The sequence below is a fragment of the Lactuca virosa genome, chromosome 9, assembly GCF_052849685.1.
Source record: "Lactuca virosa cultivar CGN04683 chromosome 9, Lactuca_virosa_CGN04683_v6, whole genome shotgun sequence".
Classification (NCBI taxonomy): Eukaryota; Viridiplantae; Streptophyta; class Magnoliopsida; order Asterales; family Asteraceae; genus Lactuca; species Lactuca virosa.
Window position 1 is genome coordinate 22,656,389 of NC_136434.1, and position 12,911 is coordinate 22,669,299.

Consider the following 12,911-nt stretch of genomic DNA (forward strand, 5'->3'; position numbering starts at 1 on the left):
ATGAGTTTATCTTTTGTTATGGTGCTTTTGAAATGACGACTTGGTTTGATAGTTTGTAAAATAATGGCTACGTTATGTTATGTTTTAAGCAATACATATGCTATGGTCCAGGCTAGTTTTTTCATTGCTTTGAAGAAGGGTTTTGTAGTAGCATAAAGGCATAAAATTTATCAATTGATGTTCATGTTATTCTTGGTTAATTTGGCGATTTGAGAATATTAAGAATATAAAATTGGAGTATATAGTAAAATCTTTGGTCATGGTAGAGCTAACTGTACTTTGTATAATCAAAATTGAAAATTGAAAATTTATAAACATAAAAGATGACAAATTTACAAATTAAGATGTACATCATATGATCATAACAACATTATTATAAAAAAAATAGTGTTTGAAAATGAATAAACTTGATAAAAAAAATTATTTCCATTTCATTGTTTAATGCAAACAAACAGAAGAAATGATTCTCAAGAACAGTTTAATTCTCCATTTTAATTCTTTTTCTATTCTCTATTTCAATTCTATTTCTTTATACCAAACAACCCCTAAACAAAAGTAGGCAAGACTTGGAAACCGGCCGAGTAGCCCACATTTTGAATCAAGATTCAACATCCCCGAAACCCCACCCCGACTATTTTCATTTTCGAATCTCCAATCCAATCGAGGTGGATGGAAAAGAACAAAAGAAGCTTAAAAGCTTACACATGGAAAAGCTTGAGAGCATTAGGTATGAGCCCGTTGAGGTGGTGTTATAACACCTTATAACACCAAGGGGGAAATGGTGTTCATGGTGTTATGACAATGTTATGAGGAGGTTAAGAGGAGAAAAATAGAGAGAGAAGAAATGTGCAGTCAATCAATGTTCCCGTTTCAATATATCATAACGCCAATAAAATATGTCATAACACCAAGGGGGAAATGGTGTTAATGGTGTTATGACCATGTTATGAGATGCTACATCAACAAAAATACCACTTCTCGTTGCCCATACCGTATGTTCTAAAAGCGAAGAGGTTAGTTGTGGGTTGTGGGATTGTGTGTGAAACACGTAAATAAAACCATAGCCACTTCATGTATCTACTTGAAACCACCACTACCCTACACACACGGTATCCTTTTCTTGTATGTTTCTACTGTTTTTTTAAATTTAATCTTGCATTTGATGCATATGTTACTATCCACCTTAGCCTTTACCCCCACTAGTATTAATGACGAAACAATGTGTTTGTAAACATAGCGGCTTTTTAATATAAAAAAGAAGACAAAAAACGACTATTTACAGTTTGTTTTCGTATTGCTTTTTTTAAACCCCCCTTTTTGAGAAGACAACAAATGTAGATTAATTGCAAATCGACAAAGTGCCGGAGAAGATTAGTGTTAGGGATTTTGACAATTACAAAACTAATAGTTAAACTTTTTCAATATTAGATTATTAGTAAACTTTTTCAATATAAACCTAGTAATGGAACACGAAAACCTATATATTTACATTTTTAATAGAAATATAGCAACTTCATTTATAAGTGTCGGACATGTAACCACAGTGATATTGTTATGACTTAGGAACAACCACGTACGCAGATTATAAGGTTAAACACTATTTGAAACAATATATATTTATCCATATTTGAACAAGATAATTATATCAGACAAAATTACAAATATCGCCTAATCCTTTAACTACTTTGTCGAAAATAGCCAAAAAAAACTCAAATTACAAATATAGCCATAAAAATCGCAAATGGATTAAGCCTATCTGCGATTTTAGTTTTAGCATTCCATCTGCAAACGTATAAGTCGCTAAAACACAGTCGTGATTTAGCGATTTGTACGTTCGCAGGTGATTTTTTTAGTTGTTTTGATTTTTTCCGTATAAATACTCTCATCTCTGACTAAAATCGCAGATGAATTAAGTTCATCTGCGATTTCCTCTCATCTCACCTACGATTTTGCGTTTTTTTTTTATTTTTTTGATTTAGACTACGAAATTGATAAAGTTTTAACTATGAAACAACCTTATTGTATATAAAGTTTTGCAAAAAATTATCACTTTAGCGACTTGTACGTTCGCAGATGGACAAGTAAAATTACGGATGGACTGGACTGAGTCCATCTGCGATTTTGGTGGCTATTTTTATAATTTGAGTTTTTTTTGGCTATTTTCCACAAAGTAATTAAGGGATTAGGTTATATTAATTTGTAATTTTCTCTAATTATATTGACTTGGTTAATATAAGATTATAAGTTAGAAAAAGGTGCATATTACATAGAGAAAAAAAAGTAGATAATTATATCAATAACCTGGTTAATACTTAATATAATTAATGCTTCAAAAATAATTATAATGTTTGGTATTTATTAACAGTTTTAGTTGGCTTTTGTGGTTCTTGTATTATTAGGCCTGACCGTATACGTGCAACAACGTTGCTCGTGGTTGAGGTGGACCACGACCATGACCTTATTGTATATAAAGTTTTGCAAAAAATTATCACTTTAGCGACTTGTACGTTCGCAGATGGACAAGTAAAATTACGGATGGACTGGACTGAGTCCATCTGCGATTTTGGTGGCTATTTTTATAATTTGAGTTTTTTTTAGCTATTTTCCACAAAGTAATTAAGGGATTAGGTTATATTAATTTGTAATTTTCTCTAATTATATTGACTTGGTTAATATAAGATTATAAGTTAGAAAAGGGTGCATATTACATAGAAAAAAAAAGTAGATAATTATATCAATAACCTGGTTAATACTTAATATAATTAATGCTTCAAAAATAATTATAATCTTTGGTATTTATTAACAGTTTTAGTTGGCTTTTGTGGTTCTTGTATTATTAGGCCTGACCGTATACGTGCAACAACGTTGCTCGTGGTTGAGTTGGACCACGACCATGACCGTGCACACCATTGTGACCGGTCGTAGTCGATCGTGGTCGTTATGGTCCGTGTTCCCGACGACGATATGAAAAGCCCAATCAAATTGTTTTCCTTTCTTTTAACCGTTCAACGGTCAATTTGTTAAGTTATTTTTTTTTCAAAAAACTTAATACCTATATAAATCTAATAAAATCCCCAAATTTCATCACATTTTACTCTCATTCAAAACCAAAAAAAAACACATTGAGGATTTGGAAGTGTTAAATTTTTTTGACTCGGATGATGACAGGAAATTCATTCAGACATTCTTCAATGTTGTGCAACACATTCACGATGAAGAAAGTTTGAATGTTGCTCGTACAAGGGCGGTCGTTAATCGTGATCGTCAAGCCGCACACGACTTATTGGTACGTGATTACTTCAACGATAATTGTCTTTACAATGATGACGCATTCGAACGTCGTTTCCATCTAAATAAGGCAATATTTTTACGTATTAGTAATGCTTCAGAAGTCTGTTATGATTTTTTCAAACAAAAACCCAACGCTAGAGGAAGAATGGGTTTTAGTAGAATACAAAAGTGTGTGGCTGGGCTTAGGTATTTGGATACGGTATAACATTTGATGCATCTGACGAATACTTCAAAATATCCGAGAGGACCGCAATTGATTGTGTAGATTGGTTTTGTGCATGTGTGTATGAGGTTTTTCATCAAGAATATTTGCGTAAACCAACTCCACGTGATATTGAGAGATTATATTCGAGTCATGAAGAGAGGCATGGATTTCCGGGTATGCTTGGCAATCTAGATTGTACACATGTAGTTTGGGAAAAATGTCCAAATGCATGGCGTAGTCAATTCACTCGAGGAGATATAGGTGGACCAAGTATAATCCTAGAAGGATATGAAATTCTTTTTTCGGAGACGCGGGGTCTAACAACGACATTAACGTTCGTGGCCAGTCTCCACTTTTTAACGATCTTTGGACCGGCAAAGCACCTAATATGACGTTCACGGTGAATGGACATTCGTACAAATACGGTTACTACCTTTGTGACCGGATATACCCGAATTATTCTACACTTATGAAGGCATATTTCGTTCCTCAAAGTGAAAAGACAAAGTTGTTCACAAAGAGACATGAATCAGCGAGGAAGAATATCGAGAGGCCATTTGGAGTCCTCAAGCAGACGTTGCATGTAGTGAAATACGCTACACGACTTTGGGATAAGGATATAATTAAACGAATGGTCCTAGCATGTATTATAATGCATAATATGATCATTAAAGATCAAGATCGAGCGATTTGCACGTACGATCTGAACGACGTCATCATCCCGCTTGAAGAGTTCGTACCCGGAACGAATGAATTTTTATCACGAGTTGTTGAAATTCATAACAGCGAAACGTGTTTCAATCTTCGAGAAGATGTCGCAGATCATTTGTACCAACTCAACGTGAACGAATATTAGTTTTTTTTACTTATGTTTGTTTGTTTTTTTTTTAAATTTAGGTTTTTTAAGAGGGTGTTTGGCTTAGCTTTTGTGGGGCAAAAGTCCTTTTTGTAAAATGACTTTTTGTAAAAGGACTTTTTACAAAAGTTGTTTTTTAAAATGTGTTTGGATTAGCTTTTGAAGGGAAAAAATCAAAAATTAAAGTGTTTTGTTTAATTTTTACATGCAAAATGACTAAAAATGACATGTTTACATATTTATTGGGGGTAGATGGAGATATAAAAGTAATTTTAATGTTTAACACTGTTGAAAGGTTGGAAAAGTCATGATTTCGTGACTTTTCAAAAAGACCAAATTTACTCTATTGGAAAAGTCATTTTAAAAAGACCAAATTTCGTGATTTCGTGATTTCGTGACTTTATTGGGGGTAGATGGAGATATAAAAGTAATTTTAATGTTTAACACTGTTGAAAAGTTGGAAAAGTCATGATTTCGTGACTTTTCAAAAAGACCAAATTTACTCTATTGGAAAAGTCATTTTCAAAAGTCATTATCATCTTCTCAAACATCTTTTTGACTTTTTCTAAAAGAAAAAAGTCAAAAGTCATTTTAGAAGTTAAACCAAACACCCTCTAAGTTAATGTAATGTTATTTTTATTCTAGGTTAATTAAGTAATGTAGTTTGAAGTTGTATTTTTATTTTTAATGTTTTTTTTTTATTTTTTGTATTCTAATTAATGTAATTTGGTATTTTAAATTAATGAAAATTAGTATTTAAAAAAAATTATATTATTTTTTATGTATTTTTGATTTAAATTTAATTAAAAAATGAGGTGGAGTGATGTCTTTAGTGGTATGTATCTCATGGTTAGTGGTAGGGAATATGGTGATGATGTGGCATCCACCACTATAATGGTTAATGGTAGGTATAACGAATAGGCTTAGTTTCTTTGAGTGTTATTCTTTTAAGGGTTGTGTTATAAGTACCCCGTTAATCAAATTTACCTCCGCTAAACTCAATCTAATCAATTTTTTGACATTTGATTTGAAATCATTGTTTTGTTTATTATCCTTTTTGTTTTTTTTTTTGATATTAGACTTTATATATATATATATATATATATATATATATATATATATATATATATATATATAAGATTAAAATATAAAATAAAAAAGAAATGAAAACCGATTTTATATAGTCGTTCGAATTTATAATGTCGTCCGATTTATAAAATGTTTTTCAAAATTTAAAATAATAATAATAATATTAATATTAAAATATAAAATATAAAATAATTAAAAACCGATTTTATATAGTCGTTCGAATTTTATAACCTCAACCGAATTTATAATGTCGTCCGAATTATAAAGTTTTGTTCGAAATTTGTAATAATAATAATAATAATAATAATAATAATAATAATAATAATAATAATAATAACAATAAAAAAATATAAAATAATTAAAAATCGATTTTATATAGCCGTTCGAATTTTATAACGTCAACCGAATTTATAATGTCGTCCGAATTATAAACTTCGAAATTTTTAATAATAATAATAATAATATTAATAGTAATATTAAAATAATAATAATAATAATAATAATGATAATAATAATAATAATTAAAAATGAATTAAAGACAACAAAAAACAAAATAGAAAAAAAAACAAAAAAAAAAGACAAAAAATCAAATAAATGGTGGAATTAAAAAAAGGAGAAGGTACTTATAGAAAACCCCTTCTTTTAATTCACTTTTTATTATATATGTACATTGTCGGCTGGTAGGTTCTTGTATTAATTAGTTTCTATGGATGTTCTTCTTTTCACTATTTATTGTATCTGCACATTGTCGGTGGTTGTTTGTGTTTTTTTATTAGGGGTTGGCTAAAAAGACACCCGATTTTATCATTTAGACACTCTATATAATTTTTAAGGTATTTTTATTGGTTGAAATTTTATTGTTTTCTGAAAAAGATGATTATAAATATTCTATTGCCTTTCTAAGAAAAAGATATGTTAAAATTTAAAGGTTTATCAACCATGATTTTGACACCTCGACTCAAGTGACAAGTGTTGGAGTTACAATCCGGTACGATAACGCATTCATGCTCTTCCCCAAGGACGTGGCTTTCTTTCTTCTTTCATACAGTTGCGTTGATTACAAGATGCTTATATATATATATATATATATATATATATATATATATATATATATATATATATATATATATATATATATATATAAGAGAGAGAGGAATGATCATTTGAGAACTCAAAGTTTCCTAAAAACCTGACAACTAAACACTGACCGTTAGATTAAAATAATAGAGGGTTAGGATGTTTTGTGGTATTTTTGTAAATACGTGAAAATAAAAATGGACGGGGGCATCTTATTGAAAAGAATCAGGGGTATTTTAGGGATAGTGTAATTGATTCCCCTTGTCAGATTTAATCACGTCAACTACCTTGTCGCTATCTTCATCATTCTGCCTCCCCCTCTCTCTCTCTCTACAACTTCATCACCTCAACTTCATCGTTGATTGTTGGATGAAATCACAATTTGAAATCCATGGCCGCCTCCGGTAATCGTCACGCCCATCAATTGATCGGCTTCCTCATCGTCTCCCCTCTCTTTCTCCCTTACAGACACAAACACGCACACACGTCTATACGCCTTCGAGACGATGATTCATTTGATCAGGATAAACATCGGTCTTAATCGTATGGTCCCAATCTTCTTTTATTGCAGCAACGAAAGCGACATCGAATGGTTCGCTGTCAACACCGGCTTTGTTTGGGAACTCGCCCCTCGTTTCGGTGCCATGGTCGTCTTCCCCGAAGTAAAAGCCCTAATCACTCTACTCTACATTAATTTCTTCACTTGCAAACCTTTAATAATACATTTTTATCAAAATCTGCGTGATTTGGTTTAGCATCGATATTATTGTGAATCGATGCCACATGGGAGCCAGAAAGAGGCATACAAGGGTGCTGATTGCTACAAGATTTTAAGGAATGGAGGCACATGACATGAGTTTCACAATCAGAATCAGAATCAAGTAAGTGATGAAATTTTGTGAGTGGTGATGAACTAAATTAATAAACAATAGTTTACTTCTATCCTCTGATCCTCTTTAAGTTTCTCTCTCTCTCTCTCTCTCTCTCTCTCTCTCTCTCTCTCTCTCTTTTTCTTCCATTTTGGTTTTTGAAGCTTAGGAATGTAGTAGCTGTCTTTCTTTATGTACTGCTAGTGGTTTATATGTGCATATTATATTCAAAGGTGTTTTTTGATCAGTATTTTAGGCTGTGTTTATCCAAGTCTAGGTAATTAGCAGATTGGACATTTATGCTTGGACATTTATGCTTGGACATTTATGCTGCTATGATTTTAGTGGGGCTTGTTGGTAGGAGTAATGAGAGTTATGATAGTGTTACAGGTACTCTTGTGACCATGAAAGAGATTCAATGTGTTGATTTAGTTAAAGAGATGGCCTGGATTGATGATTCCATTGTTGTGGGTAGTTCAAGTGGTTATTATTTGTGTTCATGTGTTACAGGTCAAGGTGGTTTGATCTTTTCATTGCCAGACATGAGTACACCATGTCTTAAGGTTTTAAAAAAAGAGTATAAAGTCCTTATGCTTGTTGATAATGTTGGGATTATTGTTGACTCTTAAGGGCAACCAGTGGGTGGAAGTTTGGTCTTTCATGGATCTCCAGATGGTATATGGGAGATAGGCACAAGTGTCATTTCTCTTCACAATGGAAAAATGGAGTTGTATCTTAAAAAATCTGAGAAATGTGTTCATAAGATTGTGTTTTCAGAAGAAGGAACTGGTCAACGTGTCATAGCAGATGATGAAGATGAAACTAGCAAGGTGGTGGTTGTAGCAACATCATCCAAGGTAATTTGCTACTTGAAAGTACCCTCTGAAGAACAAATTAAGGTTTTTTTTAGAAAGAAGGATTTCAAGGAGGAAATTTCTTTGGTTGAGGAGCTTCATGATGATGGTGAAATAACAAAGGAAGCAATGTCATTTGTTCATGCTCAAGTAGGATTCTTGTTAATGTTTGACTTGCATTTTGAAGAAGCAGTTGACCACTTTCTATTATCAGAAACCATGCAGCCTTCTGAGATCTTTCCATTCATCATGCCAGATCCAAATCGTTGGTCATTGCTGGTATGCTTACATATTTAATTAATAATTGATATATTTTCATTGATAAAAAATAATATTACTGAAATTAAAGTTGTTTTTCAAGTACCTAGGAATCGTTATTGGGGTTTACATCCTCCACCTGCCCTTTTGGAAACTGTTATTGACAATGGATTGATAGCTATTCAAAGAGCTATTTTTCTTAAAAAAAATCAGGTTTGGAGACAGCTGTAGATGATGATTTCCTTTTGAATCCTCCAAATAGAGACGATTTAATTGACTCTGCTATAAAAAAACTTAATCAATTTTATATACTCTCGACTGTTATTAACTTATTTGTTTCAAGAAGTTTATTTCTTCGATTTGATTTTATTACAACAAATTCAGACCAACAATTTCAACTGTTCTTATTTTACTATTTTCTTTAACTTTATAGGTACTTAAAGGCTTCACGTGAGAAAGAGCTGACATCATCTGTGAAGGAGGGCATTGACACGTTATTAATGTATCTTTATAGAGCTCTGAATTTAGTTGATGAAATGGAGAGTCTTGCTTCTTCTAAAAACTGGTGCATAGTGGTATGGTTGTAATTATTTTATTCAGAATTAAGAAAAGATAATTAATAAAAACATAATTAAACTAAGTAGTTTTAATGGGTAATGTAGGAAGAGTTGGAAACTTTATTGAATGAGTCAGGGCATTTAAGGACACTTGCTTTTCTTTGTAAAAGCAAAGGGATTAGTTCTAAGGCTCTTGCCATTTGGAGAATATTGGCAAGAAACTATTCATCCGGGTTTTGGAAGGACCAAACACAGATAAATGAAACAAGTGGGGAAGGTGTAAACATTATATCTGGTAAAGAAACTGCATCAACTGAAGCTTCAAGGATTCTTGACGAATTATCTGATAAAGATCTCATTCTGCAACATCTTGGATGGGTATGCTTTTAAACAATCACCCCCTCTTTTCTTTTTGAATTAGCATATTGAAAAGAATAATGTCGACATGATAATATTTGATCTGATCACAAACGATAAGATGCTTTAGTGCTTATTATGTTTTTTTTTGTTAATTAGCACTGGTAGGAATCCTAATTTCTTAATATTTATTTCTATTAACAACCTGACACTTTGTTAATATGTATTTTAATTATTAAAATCATTCTATGAGAAATTTGATTTGGATTTCATCAACATTAGGACAAAAGCTTGTGAGGTGTTGCAGAGAGAAGATGACCTAAATGAGACTGTCTAGGTATGTTGGTGCTTTTATTATATTATATATGTTTCATTTTATGAGAATTATATATGTATATGAATATTTAATGGTGGTAGTTTGCTGGTTGTAGCTGGTGGGTAAAGATGCATTATCTGGTGGGTGAATAACATGTAATTCACATATGAATTACATGTGATTTCCATGTAAATCACACGTAATTGACATACGATTCACTTGTGATTCACATGTAAATCACAAGTGAATCACATATGAATTACATGTGATTCACATGTAGATCACAAGTGAATCACATAAGAATTACATGTGATTCACATGTAATTTACATATGAATTAGATGTGATTCATATGTACTTCACATATGATTCACTTGTGATTCACATGTAAATCACAAGTGAATAACATATGAATTACATGTGATTCACATGTAAATCACATATGAATTACATGTGATTCACATGTAAATAACATGTAATTCACATATGAATTACATGTAATTCATATGTAAAGCACATCTAATTCACATATGATTCACATGTAAATCACAAGTGAATCACATATGAATACATGTAATTCACATATGATTCACATGTAAATCACATTTGAATTACATGTGATTCACATGTAAATCACATATGAATTATATGTGATTCACATGTAAATAACATGTCATTCACATGTGAATTACATGTGATTCACATGTAATTCACATATGATTCATTTGTGATTCACATCTAAATTACAAGTGAATCACATAGGAATTACATGTGATTCACAAGTGAATCACATATGAATTAAATGTGATTCACATGTAAATTACATGTAATTCACATATTAATCACATGTAAATCACAAGTGAATAACATATGAATTACATGTGATTCACATGTAAATCACAAGTGAATCACATATGAATTACGTCTATATGCACACATGCATTTTGTCTGAGTGTTCTTCGTTAATTATTTTTTAAAATTTTCTTGTGAATTTCACATTTGAATCTTAAAAGATACAATCACATGTGATATCACATTATATAATCACATGTGAATCTTACATAATATATACATGCGTATTTTTGTGAGTGTTCTTGCATTAATCAATTTTTTTTTAATTTTCTTGTAGATTTTTAAGAATTTGTGGAAAATATTGAAGATGTGAAAAGTGATAAATCGAAGAAAATATGGAAATCTTGATATGAAGAAATGATAACACTATGTATCTTTGTAGTTTTTTTTATTTTTTATATTTTATTTTGTATCGAATAAAATTCTTGTAGTATTATGTTTATATACCGATTAATAAAAATGAGATTTTTTATGATTTACTTATAAATATTATAGTATAAGAAATATGCATATATGCATTTCAAAAAATATGCATATATGCACTTAAAACGTTGTTTTTTTTGTTAAAAAATAGAGTTTTTTTAAATATTCTAATTATTTTTTTTCTTTAATTTACTGATTTTAAAAAATTTACTTTTAAAAAAAATGCAAATTTTTTTAAAAAAATTGCAGTTTTTTTGAAAAAATTGCAGGTTTTTTTTTTTGAAAAAATTGCAGCTTTTTTAGAAAATATTTTTTTTTCAATTTTTTTTAATAAATCATGTTTTTTGAAAATATTTAAAAAATCTCCATTTAAAAAAAATCGAAAATTATTTTTATTTTTCAAAAAAAAAAATTCGAAATTTTATTTATTATGTTAATTTTTAGATATTTTTATTAATATTTCCACTAACAAAAAAAAAACATTAAATGTGATCGGTAAGATGACGATCATGTCTTTAATGAGTTAATTTTGATCTAACGCTCCACCTGTAGTTCTCAGGTTCTCGGGAAACTATGAGTTTTCAACCGATCTCAAGCTTATATATATATATATATATATATATATATATATATATATATATATATATATATATATATATATATATATAGGGTGAGATTCAATAGAGAATCATTATTAACCAAGGAACCAATCTTTTTTTCAACTTTTAGAACTTATTTTTTATAAAAAAAAACTAAAAATACAGAAATTCATAACTTTTTTATCCTTTTTTCAATAATATCAAATTCGATTTTTTTTACGTCAAATTCACAATGTGAATCTTTGAAAATTCACAATGTGAATCCAGATTCACACGGTGAATTCGAAAAATATTTTTCACATTCACAATGTTAATATATGAATTTAGATATTTTTAGATTTTTTTTTCGATAAAGAATAAACTCTAGAAATTGAAAAAAAGATTTGGTTCCTTGAAGAACTAATAATTATGGTTCTCTATTTAACTTTTTCATATATATATATATATATATATATATATATATATATATATATATATATATATATATATATATATATATATATATATATATATATATATATATATATATATAGAAGTATGTTCAAATGAGAATATTTGTTAAATTGAGAACAAATGAGAACAAATATGGACCACTAATTTTAGATTCTAAAATTTTGACAAATAAAAACACACCTACTCCACCTACATCTATCCGTACCCTAATCCCACCACCACCTCTTTTCACAATGGAAGTTGGACCACCATTGACCACCGAACCACCACTACCGGAGTCACCGGACCACCGCCGTCAGAGTAGTCAGACCGTCGTCGGAGTCACCGGAACGCCATCGGAAATACCTGTCGTTGCCTCTCCACTTTCCCCAGGTTTTTTTTACCATATCCCTTCGTCTCTACTCCTTTAACCATCATAAACAACCTCTATTGTGACACTCTTTCCAACTGAAAAGCTTTCCCGATATCATTTCATTGATCACAAGAGCAGGTTTCTACCATATCTGAAGCAGAAGATCACCATTTTCCCGATCTCGTTTCACCAGATCTGAAGAAGGCCATAATATCTGGTTTTTTCGGCCACCGCCGCTGCCTCTATCGAATCCACCGACAACACTATAAGGTTTAAGCTCTTACCGGAAATTTTGGAGTCGTTGTCGTCTCACCGGTATAACGCTTGTGTTTCTAGGCTAGGCATTAATGATGATGTAATAGTCTAGGTCAACATTTGTAATTTGTTTTGAATAATAAAGATGTATTATTTGATTATTATGTGTTTTATGCTTAATTATTATAATTTAATAAGTTAAGGATAAAAATAAGCGTCGAAAATAAATATTAAATAAACCCGATATCT

The 12,911-nt window shown here is 30.5% G+C and overlaps 1 protein-coding gene and 1 pseudogene across 1 annotated transcript; both read left to right on the forward strand.

Moving 5' to 3' along the window:
• The first annotated feature begins 3,884 nt into the window (after positions 1-3,884).
• LOC145139017 (uncharacterized) lies at positions 3,885-4,352 on the forward strand. Its single transcript, XM_079072984.1, has one exon. It carries the CDS (start codon positions 3,885-3,887, stop codon positions 4,350-4,352), a length of 468 nt encoding a protein of 155 aa, XP_078929110.1.
• A 3,370-nt stretch (positions 4,353-7,722) lies between these two features.
• On the forward strand, positions 7,723-9,877 carry LOC145139018 (vacuolar sorting protein 3-like; annotated as a pseudogene).
• Positions 9,878-12,911: the final 3,034 nt, after the last annotated feature.